The sequence below is a fragment of the Pantherophis guttatus genome, chromosome 11 (assembly GCF_059756535.1).
Source record: "Pantherophis guttatus breed Tessera chromosome 11, ASM5975653v1, whole genome shotgun sequence".
In the NCBI taxonomy this organism is placed as follows: domain Eukaryota; kingdom Metazoa; phylum Chordata; class Lepidosauria; order Squamata; family Colubridae; genus Pantherophis; species Pantherophis guttatus.
Window position 1 is genome coordinate 16,697,964 of NC_142073.1, and position 11,009 is coordinate 16,708,972.

General features: G+C 40.7%; 2 protein-coding genes across 2 annotated transcripts in view; both read left to right on the top strand.

The window, feature by feature from the left end:
* Positions 1–1,215, top strand: part of CLEC3A (C-type lectin domain family 3 member A) — a 5,337-nt gene extending 4,122 nt beyond the window's left edge. The window contains exon 3 of the mRNA XM_034425402.3: positions 1–1,215. This exon is cut by the window's left edge and continues 57 nt beyond it. Within this exon, the coding sequence (XP_034281293.2) occupies positions 1–335 (335 nt within the window). The 3' untranslated portion in view covers positions 336–1,215.
* Positions 1,216–2,218: 1,003 nt separating this feature from the next.
* Positions 2,219–9,578, top strand: LOC148112289 (uncharacterized). The gene is made up of 5 exons (XM_087877315.1): positions 2,219–2,671; positions 4,380–4,556; positions 5,373–5,579; positions 8,734–8,947; positions 9,400–9,578. The coding sequence occupies exons 1-5, from the start codon at positions 2,219–2,221 to the stop codon at positions 9,576–9,578; spliced, it is 1,230 nt and encodes a 409-aa protein (XP_087733441.1).
* Positions 9,579–11,009: the final 1,431 nt, after the last annotated feature.

The following is an 11,009-nucleotide window of genomic DNA, read 5'->3' on the forward strand; positions in this document are numbered from 1 at the left end:
AACATTTTCATGAAGCCAACGAAGACTGCATTGCCAAAGGTGGGACCCTAGCTATTCCCAGAGATGGAGATGAAACCACAGCCCTGAGAGAGTACAGCAAGAAGAGCTTGCCAGGGGTGGCAGACTTTTGGCTTGGCGTCACTGACATGGTAAACGAAGGCAAATTCGTGGACGTCAATGGAATGGTCCTGAATTACTTCAACTGGGACCGTTCACAACCCAACGGGGGGAAGCGTGAGAACTGTGTCTTGTTTTCTCAGCCAGGTCAAGGAAAATGGGCGGATGAGGTTTGTCGTACCATTAAACGTTATATTTGTGAATTCCTGATCCCTTAGACCTCTTTCCAACCATGGCTGTTGGAAGGTGTGCTGAAATGACAGCTTGCGAGATTTGTCAACCTTAAGGAAAATATCTATTGCAAAAATCTGGGAGTGAAGTTCTTATCCGCTCATGGTTGGAGGGTGGGGAAATGGAATTATCACAGATAGGCAGTTGAGTTGCAGTTTCTGAAGTTTTTCCTGAGATTAGCTTGCTGTTTGAATGGATTTGATGGGCCTTGAATTGTAGCAGACGTACTCCTAAGATCCCTTGTCTAGTTAGAGTGAGATACGTTCAGCTTTGTCTAGTTAAGCCAATGAGATACATTCTGCTTTCAGATAATGGTCTTCTCATTACGTTATTTTGCTTCTGAATCATTCTAATTTTCTTTAGTTCCTTGATCTCTCTTGTCCACCCCAGCTCAAATTTTACAATCTGGTTCTTGGTCTGAATCTTGACTGACCACCTTATTTCTTGGGAACTGAATTCATATCTTGGTTAAACACTTTGGTTTGATCGACTCACTGTCCCATCGATCAAATGAAGATTGAAATGCTGTATTGTCCTTGAGAGGCCAGTATAACTTTTGTAGAGTATTTTACTTTTAAAGTCCAAGTTTAAGGTCTTTATCTTCTTGTTATTTTTGAACGATTTCTAATGTTTGAGATATATCTTCATCTATAGAAATGAATGTTTAAAATTATTGTAGGAGAAGGACAAAAAACAAATCTTGGAATGCTGAATAGCATCTTAAGTTGTCAGTCAATAGATAATGGTAGATCTGGACAACCCTTGCCTTTGAAATGTAATCTCTCAACATGCTTTACTGCTAGCGCAGATAGATCTTTTTCTAAAAACTTCATAAAATTTAATAAAGTTATTTTTAACAGCACTAAATATTGGTTGTAAGTTTATTTATTTGTTTGTTTATTTAAAAGATTTATATGGTTATAAATCTCCTTAAATATTCAGGGTTTCTCACAGTAAAACCTGTAGCCATAAAACAGAAAAATGATCCAAAAAAACCCACAAACCCTTTATGCACACATGCTCTCTCTCTCTACACACACACACACACACACACACAGACATATATATGCATATATATATTAAATCAATCAACTGAAATTCTATAATATAAATTTCAATTTCAATCTTGCTTTATTCCCTAAAGTCCCTTCACCTTAACCATATCCTTAGGATATCTTGCAGCAAGCTCCAGTTACTCTCATTCTATTTTATTCCATTCCACTTTATTCTGCCCTAGCAACTTGGTAAAAAGTCAGGCTGCAGCTATGAGTTGGTGTCGCTTGGCATTAAATTGCACCCAGAATATTTTAACAGTGATTTCTGGGCTTAATCAAGTGCAAATGTAAGGCTGTACCACAACATGCTGTACCATGAACGACAAATCTCATTTTAATCTAATCTCGAATGTTGTGTGAAACCAACTGGAATCATTATACTTGATGAGTTAATCCAGATTTATTACTTCTATAGATTTGTGTTTGCACATTATGTTTAAATGAGTTACTTAAAGATCTGAAGGCTGCTTTGATATGGTTGGCTCAGCTGGGTTGATTTTAAGCTTGTTTAGTTACTGGATCACTCACTGCGTGGTGTGAACTCAACTGATAGGGTTAATTTACAACTTGTTGCATGGTGTGTGAGCCCAGAACACGAGTCAGTTCAGTAGCCAGGTCAGGAATAGTGTGTGTTTGGGTCCCCCTACCTATTTCCTTTTTCAGAAGATCTAACTGGTTGGCGGCTCCTTAAGAAGCTACAACCTCGGGTTTTGCCTTCTTACCTTCCTCAAAGGAACAAAGGATAAGGTAAGCTCGACAGGTGAACCCGGGAGTTAAAACTTGGCCGGTTGGAGTAGTCCGTAACTCAACTGGAAATGGAAGGCGACAGCCTGGAGACTTCAGAGTTTGAGCACCTGTCGGCGGAGGTCGGGCTGAGTGCGCTGCTGGCCCTGGCGCTCTTCGTGGCGGTGAAGCTAAGCGTGGACGCCGTGCGGCGGAGCAGAGCGAAGGTCTCCCTGCTGGTGGTGGGCGCCGGCCCGGTGGGACTGACTGCAGCCCTGGTCGCTGTCCGCTCGGGCAAGGTGCTGAAGCTGACGCTGCTGGACGCGCGCCCCCGCGCCGCCCTCCTCTGCCGGCTCCAGCAGATCGCCCTCGACCCCCGCAGCGTCCGATTCCTATTGGGGCTGGGGGTGGACTTCGACAACCTGGAAGGCTGCTGGGACAAGGGGCATTTCTTCACCAAGGTGGGCATCTTCCAGGAGCACCTGCTCAGCATTCTGGAGCAGCACACGAGGGAGCTGGCTCTCCGGATCTTGCTGGGCACCAAGGTGAGTGAGGAAGAGGAGGCAATCCGGGCAAAGATAGAATAAACGTCTCTGCGTATTTGGGCATGTCTGTCTCTCCACCCCATTTGTAAAAGGTAGATCAGTTTAATGGCCAATCATTGCAGAGTTCCTGCTTTTTAGAAGAGAACTTTCACAGTTTTAGTCACAAATTGACCTCCGTGGACCTCACTTCATACTTAAGAGGTCCGTAGAGGGGGTGTGCATAAGCGCACTAATGTGCCTATTGTCCCTGTCATTGTATTTTTATATGATTCCTGGTTTTGTTTCTGTTTGACAAATGATAATAAATAAATAAAATAAATACTGCAGGAGGACAACCTCTTGGTGGCTGAGGGTTGCACATAAACGAGGGGTGATGAGGCTGGAGACAATGCAAATAAGATGAACATGTATCATATGCAGTTGGCTGAGGAGCCTCAAAACAAGAACTTTGGGGTCACAGTTGTCCATTCTTATTTTTGGGGGTGGGGGGAGAGAGAGAATATGCATAGCTTTTGACTAACTTTCATCAACTTGATGTCCTTTTCCCAGCAAATCAGTCAACCTTGCTGGTGTGTAGAGGTTTTTTAAAAAGTTGCACAATATTTATTGGGATCTGCTATCCCAGTTTCACTGTTGTTCCCTCTCAGTGTAAATCATCTTTTGGGAGAAGGGAGAAATGCTTGCTAATTTGCTTTTTGGAAGAAGAGTTTGGGATGTTCCAACTGAAAAGTATTAAAAAGGCTACAGTAGATCTTAGAATGTTTACATTCTGCCTTAAGCAAAGTCCTGTTTAAAGTACAGAAATAAACATGGATGCTTAACTTAATTACACATTATGTTTATTCTTTCCAAACCTAAACCTAAACCTAAACCTAAACCTAAACCTAAACCTAAACCTAAACCTAAACCTAAACCTAAACCTAAACCTAAACCTAAAAATCAAAATAAGCATAACATTCACGATTCCCACTTCATGAATTAAGTCAGATTTGTTCAAAAGTACACCCAGGATATGACAACTTTCTTTATCATGCATAAAATTGACAGGTCCAGGGAGACTTTTATGATTAGTTAATAATAACCCGGTATTGAGACAATCTATAAACTGGAACAGTTAATTATTATTGTACATATTTAGACAGATAAATGGCTCCATAAATGAAACCAAACAAAGCACATTTGGCTTAGATTAAAACACACAGATACGCTAAGGAAAGCTTTGTTGGCTTATAATTAAAGTTGAGCAGGAGAACCAGTAATAAAAAAAACCTCCCTGTAATTGTTGTATAGAGAAGTGTCTGACAGAAAAATAACATTTTTTTTCATACTATATTGGAGAAATCTGATTTTTCCACTTCTGGTGGAGGGGATTTGAAAAGATAGATTCCCCCCCCCCATTGGGTTGATTTGTTGCTTCTGTTCACACTTTGGAAAGCCACCAAACCATATTCCTATAGAATATTCTATAGAATAGAATATAGAATATAATTCTTTATTGGCCAAGTGTGATTGGACGCACAAGGAATTTATCTTTGGTGCAGATGCTCTCAGTGTACATAAAAAGAAAAGATACATTCATCAAGAATCATAAGGTATAACACTTAATGATAGGGTATAAATAAGCAATCCAAATCATACAAAAACCAATCAATATAAATCGTAAAATGTGAAATGTGGGCCAAGCTTTGTCTTTCCATCTCTTCTTTAGTTCTCAGTTGAATTTTTAAAAAAGAATTTAGTGTCTGATTGGCCAAAGATCATTGTCTTAGCCGATGGAACCTGTGGGGAATCAAGTGCAATCCTTGGAATCAACCCAGAATACACTGTGGAATCTTGCAATGCTTATGGAGCTAATGCAGTCATTGAGAGACCTGACCAACGACAGGTAATCATAAACAAGGAATGTTCTTTGAATTCAATTCAAATCTTTATTGTCAGTGCACAACATCTGTACAATGAGATTGGTTTATTTATTTATTTATTGATTGATTGTTTATTTATTGGTTCGATTTATATGCCGCCCTTCTCTGGAGACTCAGGGCAGCTTACAAGGCGTTAAGCAATAGCCTTCATACTTTTGTATATTTTTATACAAAGTCATCTTATTGCCCCCACAAACCGGGTCCTCATTTCACCTACCTTAGAAAGGATGGAAGGCTGAGTCAACCTTGAGCCTGTTGAGAATTGAACTCGCAGTAATTGCAGGCAGCTGGAAGCTAAATACTACCTTTAACAGTAGCATTAGTCTGCTGTGCCACCATTTTGGGGCGCGTGGAGCAAGACGGGGCTTCTCTTGCCATCTTACCTGATTTCCAGCTCTGTCTCCCTAACCAGAGGAAATGGCAGGGACCGGCTGTGCATGCATTTAAATATTTTCAGGGAAGGCTTATTTTCGAGGGGGGGTCTTATTTTAGCGCATGTGCTCAAAACCCCAATTGGGCTTATTATCAGGGGATGTCTTATTTTAGGGGAAACGGGGGATTGCAGTGGTTAGTGTTAAGCCTGAAATTTCCACTCACTCCTGAAGCTTCTTTGGGAAATGTTGAGCTAAATTATTCTGTTCTCTTTCAAACTATCCCACATTAACAGGATTGTTATGAGGAGATAATGGGGTTTGGGGAGACAGCCCTAAACTCAAAAAGCAAGGCAGTATAGAAACATGCAATTGATTTCTGTTTCTCCTCCCTTTTTGAAACCACAGGTGCCAACTCCAGAGATCCGTGCTCATAATTTGTACTTTGATCTCTCTGCTTATGGCATGGATAAATTAGCCACGAGAACAAAATTTCCCAAAACGGCATTCCATCTCAAAATTTATGGCACATTTCGCAATCGTTGTTTGGCTTTGGCTTGTCCTGCTTCTGACTCCAAAATTATAAAGTTCCTGCATCATACCCTCAATTCCACTGTGAGTATCTAGTGCAACTGTTTTGCTCTCAGTACCAAAGAGATTAAAAAAGAAAAGAGGTGTTTTTTTTTTTAACTTCATCCGGTCCATTTGGAAGTTAGTTTCAAACCTCAGCAATGAGAAATATGGCAATAGCACTTAGACTTATATACCACGTCACAGTGCTTTTATAACCCTCTCTAAGCGATTTACAGTGTCAGCATATTGCCCCCAACAATCTGAGTCCTCATTTTACCCACCTTGGAAGGATGGAAAGCTGAGTCAACTTTGAGCCAGTGAGAACTGAACTGCTAGCAGTTGTTTTTTTTAAAACATCTGATTTATATGCCGCCCTTCTCCGGAGACTCAGGGCAGCTTACAATGCGTTAAGCAATAGCCTTCATACTTTTGTATATTTATACAAAGTCAGCTTATTGCCCCAACAACTGGGTCCTCAATTTACCTACCTTAGAAAGGATGGAAGGCTGAGTCAACCTTGAGCCAGTGAGAATTGAACTGCTAGCAGTTGCCAAATTAGTCTGCAATACTGCTACCACAGTTCTTTTCTTTCTTTCTTTCTTTCTTTCTTTCTTTCTTTCTTTCTTTCTTTCTTTCTTTCTTTCTTTCTTTCTTTCTCTCTCTCTCTCTCTCTCTCTCTCTCTCTCTCTCTCTCTCTCTCTCTCCCTCCCTCCCTCCCTCCCTCCCTCCCTCCCTCCCTCCCTAGCACTTAGACTTATATTCTGCTTCACAGGGCTTTACAGCCCTCTAAGCGGTTTACAGTGTCAGCCTATTGCCCCCCCAACAATCTGGGTTCTCATGTCTTCTGTTGGTTATCTAACTCAGGAGTGCATGTTTAGTACATGCTTCCCTCCCTTCTAAGCCTACAAATGCCATCCCCAGACACTGTAGAGTGGACTGTTGAAGCTGGACTGTTGAAGTGGCTCAACAAGGGACTAATATATTGTAATAAATAGGTATGTAATATATTGTATGTAATATATGTAATATATTACAATTATCAGTCAGTATAAAGCCCATAAAAGAAATTGTAGCAAGTATTTAGTGAATTGTTGTATGGATTAAGCATGTTTTGGTGCAAAATGTTGACATTTCACCTGTTCTTAATAGGCACTGGTCTTGTACTAGGAATTGTGTCTACATCTCCCATGGGAAAGTTGTTCAATTCATGACAGGATAATCATATGACTAGATAATTTATGATGACTTAAATATCAATCTATGAAATGTTTATTACAGTCATCGACCAGCACAGATTTAAATGACAATTTAAAATGTTAAATAGCTGTGCTGGTCGATGACTGTAATAAAGATTTAAATGTTTAAATGAAATTAATTCAAATTTGAAAAAAATGAAAGAATACAAATTGTTTTTGTCCTGATCCTATCTATTATTTTGTATTAGCATTCTATTTTGCATCTCTGATATAAATATTGGATCCAAAGCGATCTGTCTTTTGAACTGATTTCTTTCCATGCAGATAAGGGGTGTCTTAAAGACGCTGGATGAGTTATCTTGAAAGCTTATGCTTTGTTGTTAGACTACCGGCTCCATTCATTCCTCCAAATGAATCATAGCAGATTCAGAGACATAACTGGCTTCCAGAAACTCAGTGTTTTCCATTTGGGAGCCTATTCTTTTATAATTGACATTGAGGAGTGAAACGATGCTATCCCTTGGAGAGATGGGGCTGGAGTTATTGGTCCTTTGTGGAAGGGGAGAGTTGTTTTTACTCACAGTAGTAAAATAGTAATTCTGTGCTTTCTTGATTTGAAAAACAGGAAAAGGTGACATACTGAAAACGAGTGATTTTGTCCTTGCATGTTGCCAGTGATAAGCATGAAGGTAGAGACTATCTACTATCAAAGGGACATGGTGGCTCAGTGGCTAAGATGCTGAGCTTGTCGATCGAAAGGTTGGCAGTTCACCGATTCAAATCCCTAGTGCCGCATAATGGGGTGAGCTCCCGTTACTTGTCCCAGCTTCTGCCAACCTAGCAGTTCGAAAGCATGTGAAAAATGCAAGTAGAAAAATAGGGACCACTTTGGTGGGAAGGTAACAGCGGTTCAAATCCCTAGTGCCATGAAACGGGGTGAGCTCCCTTTACTTGTCCCAGCTTCTGCCAACCTAGCAGTTCGAAAGCATGTGAAAAATACAAGTAGAAAAATAGGGACCCCCTTTGGTGGGAAGGTAACAGCATTCCGTGCGCCTTTGGCGTTGAGTCATGCCGGCCACATGACCACGGAGACTTCTTCGGACAGAGCTGGCTCTTCGGCTTTGAAACGGAGATGAGCATCGCCAACTAGAGTCGGGAACGACTAGCACATATGTCCGAGGGGAACCTTTACCTTTACCTTTAGAGACTATTTAAAGGCTCCTTTAGGCTCTGGGTGTCCTGTTTTGAAGCCCAAAAGCACCAATGAGACATAGGAAATGGAGATGTCTCCAAGACCTAACCCATGGGAGAGAAGTCTAATCTCCCTCGGCTAAAAGTTTTAACTTTATCTTGTCAAGAAAACTTCTTGGCAAGAACTATCCAGGAAGTTACTGGATATGTATTTGAAGGCATACACAACACACACACACACACACATAAAATAGTATCAATCCATTTTGATTTATTCAATATACCATGGGTGAGCATGCTTGCTGCATTTGTGTTTTGTCAACTGTCAAATCTTGATGTCTTTCACATGTCTTGTGATGGTGAGCAAAACACTGTCTTCTGTGAAGACGTCAACCTGAATCAATGATGAACCCTTTGGGCATGCCCAATGTAAATGTGCTGTTTTCTGCACCTAGGGCAGAGGTGGGTTTCAGCAGTAAATACAACCGTTGACTGGCCCTGCCCCCATCTATTCTCTGCCTCCTGAGTCCCAGCTGATCGGGAAGAAATGGGGATTTTTGCAGTAACCTTTCCCTGGAGTGGGGAGGGAATGGAGATTTTACAGTATCCTTCCTCTGCCACGCCCACCAAGCCACGCCCACCAAGCCATGCCATGCCCACCAAGCTATGCCATGCCCATCAAGCCACACCCATAGAACCAGTAGTAAAAAAATTTGAATCCCACCACTGACCTAGGGGAAATAATTTCAGAAAAATTGGTTGCCATCTGGGCATTTATGCTTTGGGGCCTGGTTTTCTCTTGTTTACAGATAATGAAAAGTATCTTCCAGCAGTCTTTCAACGCTTATAAGATGGACATTGAGCCACGAATTGGGGAACCGATGCTCCGTTGTATCCGGTGCAGTCACCGACTCTTTGAAATTATGCTGTCCCATCGGAGGGTGACAGCCGCTTTCCTTGCTGAGGACAATATTGTTGTCACTGTTGAAGGTGAAGCAGCCAGAATGCTGAATTTTGATACAGGTCAGATTTTCTGTCTAATATACAAGGGATTATATATATATTTATATATCAAATTTAAATACCACCTCTCTCCCTCACAGAGCAACTCTAGGTGGTGTACAAGTAAAACGTTAGTTATAATGTACACTGAAGACGGCATTTAATTTTGTTGTACCACGCGCAATGACAATAAAGTAAACTAATACTAGTACTAACTAATACTAATACTAATACTAATACTAATGCACAGCCTTGGCCCTACCAGTCTCTGTAGATTCAGCTCATATTGATCACAGCATTAATTTCAATCTCTGGTTGTCTATATACCCAAAATAATGCTTGCCAGCTGAAGAAAATAACTATTGACTTATCCTGGAACATGACAGAAGCATTGGTCCATTCTGAAAATAACCAAAAAAAAAAAAAAATCTCTCTTTTTCCTTTCTTTTTTTTTTAAACTCACTCTGTGGCAGGCTGTGGAGTTAATCTTGGTCTGAAAGGTTTGGAGTCCATGGAAGAATTGATTTATAAGGTGGCCACCGCTGTGGATCAGCAGGATATCTCCCAGGCCCTGGCAGCTAAAATCCAGCATTCCAAACAAGTGGTTGAAGATTTTAAGCAGAATGGATTAGCTGCTACCATGTTTGAGTGATCAGATAAGACAACAGCCGCTGCAGAGATGGATGGCCATTTCCTGCCTTTTTCTGCACATCGAGAAAGAGGGAGTCTTTTCTTTGGATTTTAGGAAGAAGAAGAAAAAAAAATGCAAGCAGAATCAACAAGCTTAATTATGATTAAGATTTTAACCAGATCAGACCCCGACACATACATTCAAATTCACTTTAGAAAAATTACTGGGCTTTAGGTGTGAGCGCCTTCCTGGATCTTATTCCCCAAACCACAGCTCTGTATTATGTTTTGGATAAGTAATACCGACACTCCTTTATCGAGGGTGAATTTAAACCCAAGTCTCTTGTTACTTAATATTTCATACTTCTGATCTGGGGGAAGAACTTCTGTCATTTTACCCTAATAACATTCTATCATTACAAAATTGGATGTCCCAAGCAAAGAATTCCATTCTAGTTTTAGGGGCTGTTTTGATTCCATTTTGTAGGAGTAAGTCACTGTGATGCAAAAATATGTATCTCTGTGGATGCTTCCCTAAGTGCCTGCCCAGCTCCTAGTTTCGTCTGATTTTGATTTTTAAAATCCTTTTGATTAAATGAAAAAAATAAAATAAAAATAAGAGGGAGTTGCTATTTTCTTATTTTTATCTTCAGAAACGCCTTAGAAAATAAAAGGTGAAAGCTATGCTGAAATGAAAAACATGTTTTAAAAAAAAGTTTGTAAAACTTTTTTGAGCACGACTCACTTAAACGACCGCACTGCTTCTTAGCAACAGAAGTTCATGTCCCAATTGTGCTTGGAAAAGTCAAAGACAGCCTGTAGCCATTTTGAATACACTTTGAATACACAAAAACAACATGGTTTTACATCTGTGCTTTTATTCTATGTCAGATAAATATATAACCTTGAGAATCTAGGGTTATTCCATTACATTTCTTTGTATGCCGCACCATCTGGTGGCATCTTCTGTTATTACATTTCTTCTGCTGTGTTTTCATCCCCGTGGCGTAAAACAAAACATTATCAGTAAAATCAGAGGAACTTCAGGCGAAGGAAAGAAAGAAATTATTTATCGTTTACAGCTTGCCTGTCTTTCCTCGTGTTGCTCAAACCTACTTCACGCAGGTATTTCTCCCTATCTTAAACTCTTAACAGCAGCCTGTGAGATGGATTGGGACTAGACCAGAGGTGGGTTTCAGCAGGTTCTGACCAGTTCTGGAGAACCGGTAGAGGAAATTTTGAGTAGTTCGGAGAACCGGTAGTAAAAATTCTGACTGGCCCCACCCCCACATATTGTCTGCTTCCCAAGTCCCAGCTGATCGGGAAGAAATGGGGATTTTGCAGTAACCTTCCCCTGGAGTGGGGTGGGAATGGAGATTTTACAGTATCTTTCCCCTGCCATGCCCACCAAGCCACGGCCACCAAGCTACACCCACAGAACCGGTAGTAAAAA

Coding starts and splice junctions, on each gene's coding strand:
- LOC148112289 (XM_087877315.1), top strand. CDS start 2,219: ATGGAAGGCGACAGCCTGGAGACTTCAGAGTTTGAGCACCTGTCGGCG. Junction 5,580..8,733: donor ATCATACCCTCAATTCCACT/GTGAGTATCTAG, acceptor TCTTGTTTACAG/ATAATGAAAAGTATCTTCCA. Junction 8,948..9,399: donor AATGCTGAATTTTGATACAG/GTCAGATTTTCT, acceptor ACTCTGTGGCAG/GCTGTGGAGTTAATCTTGGT.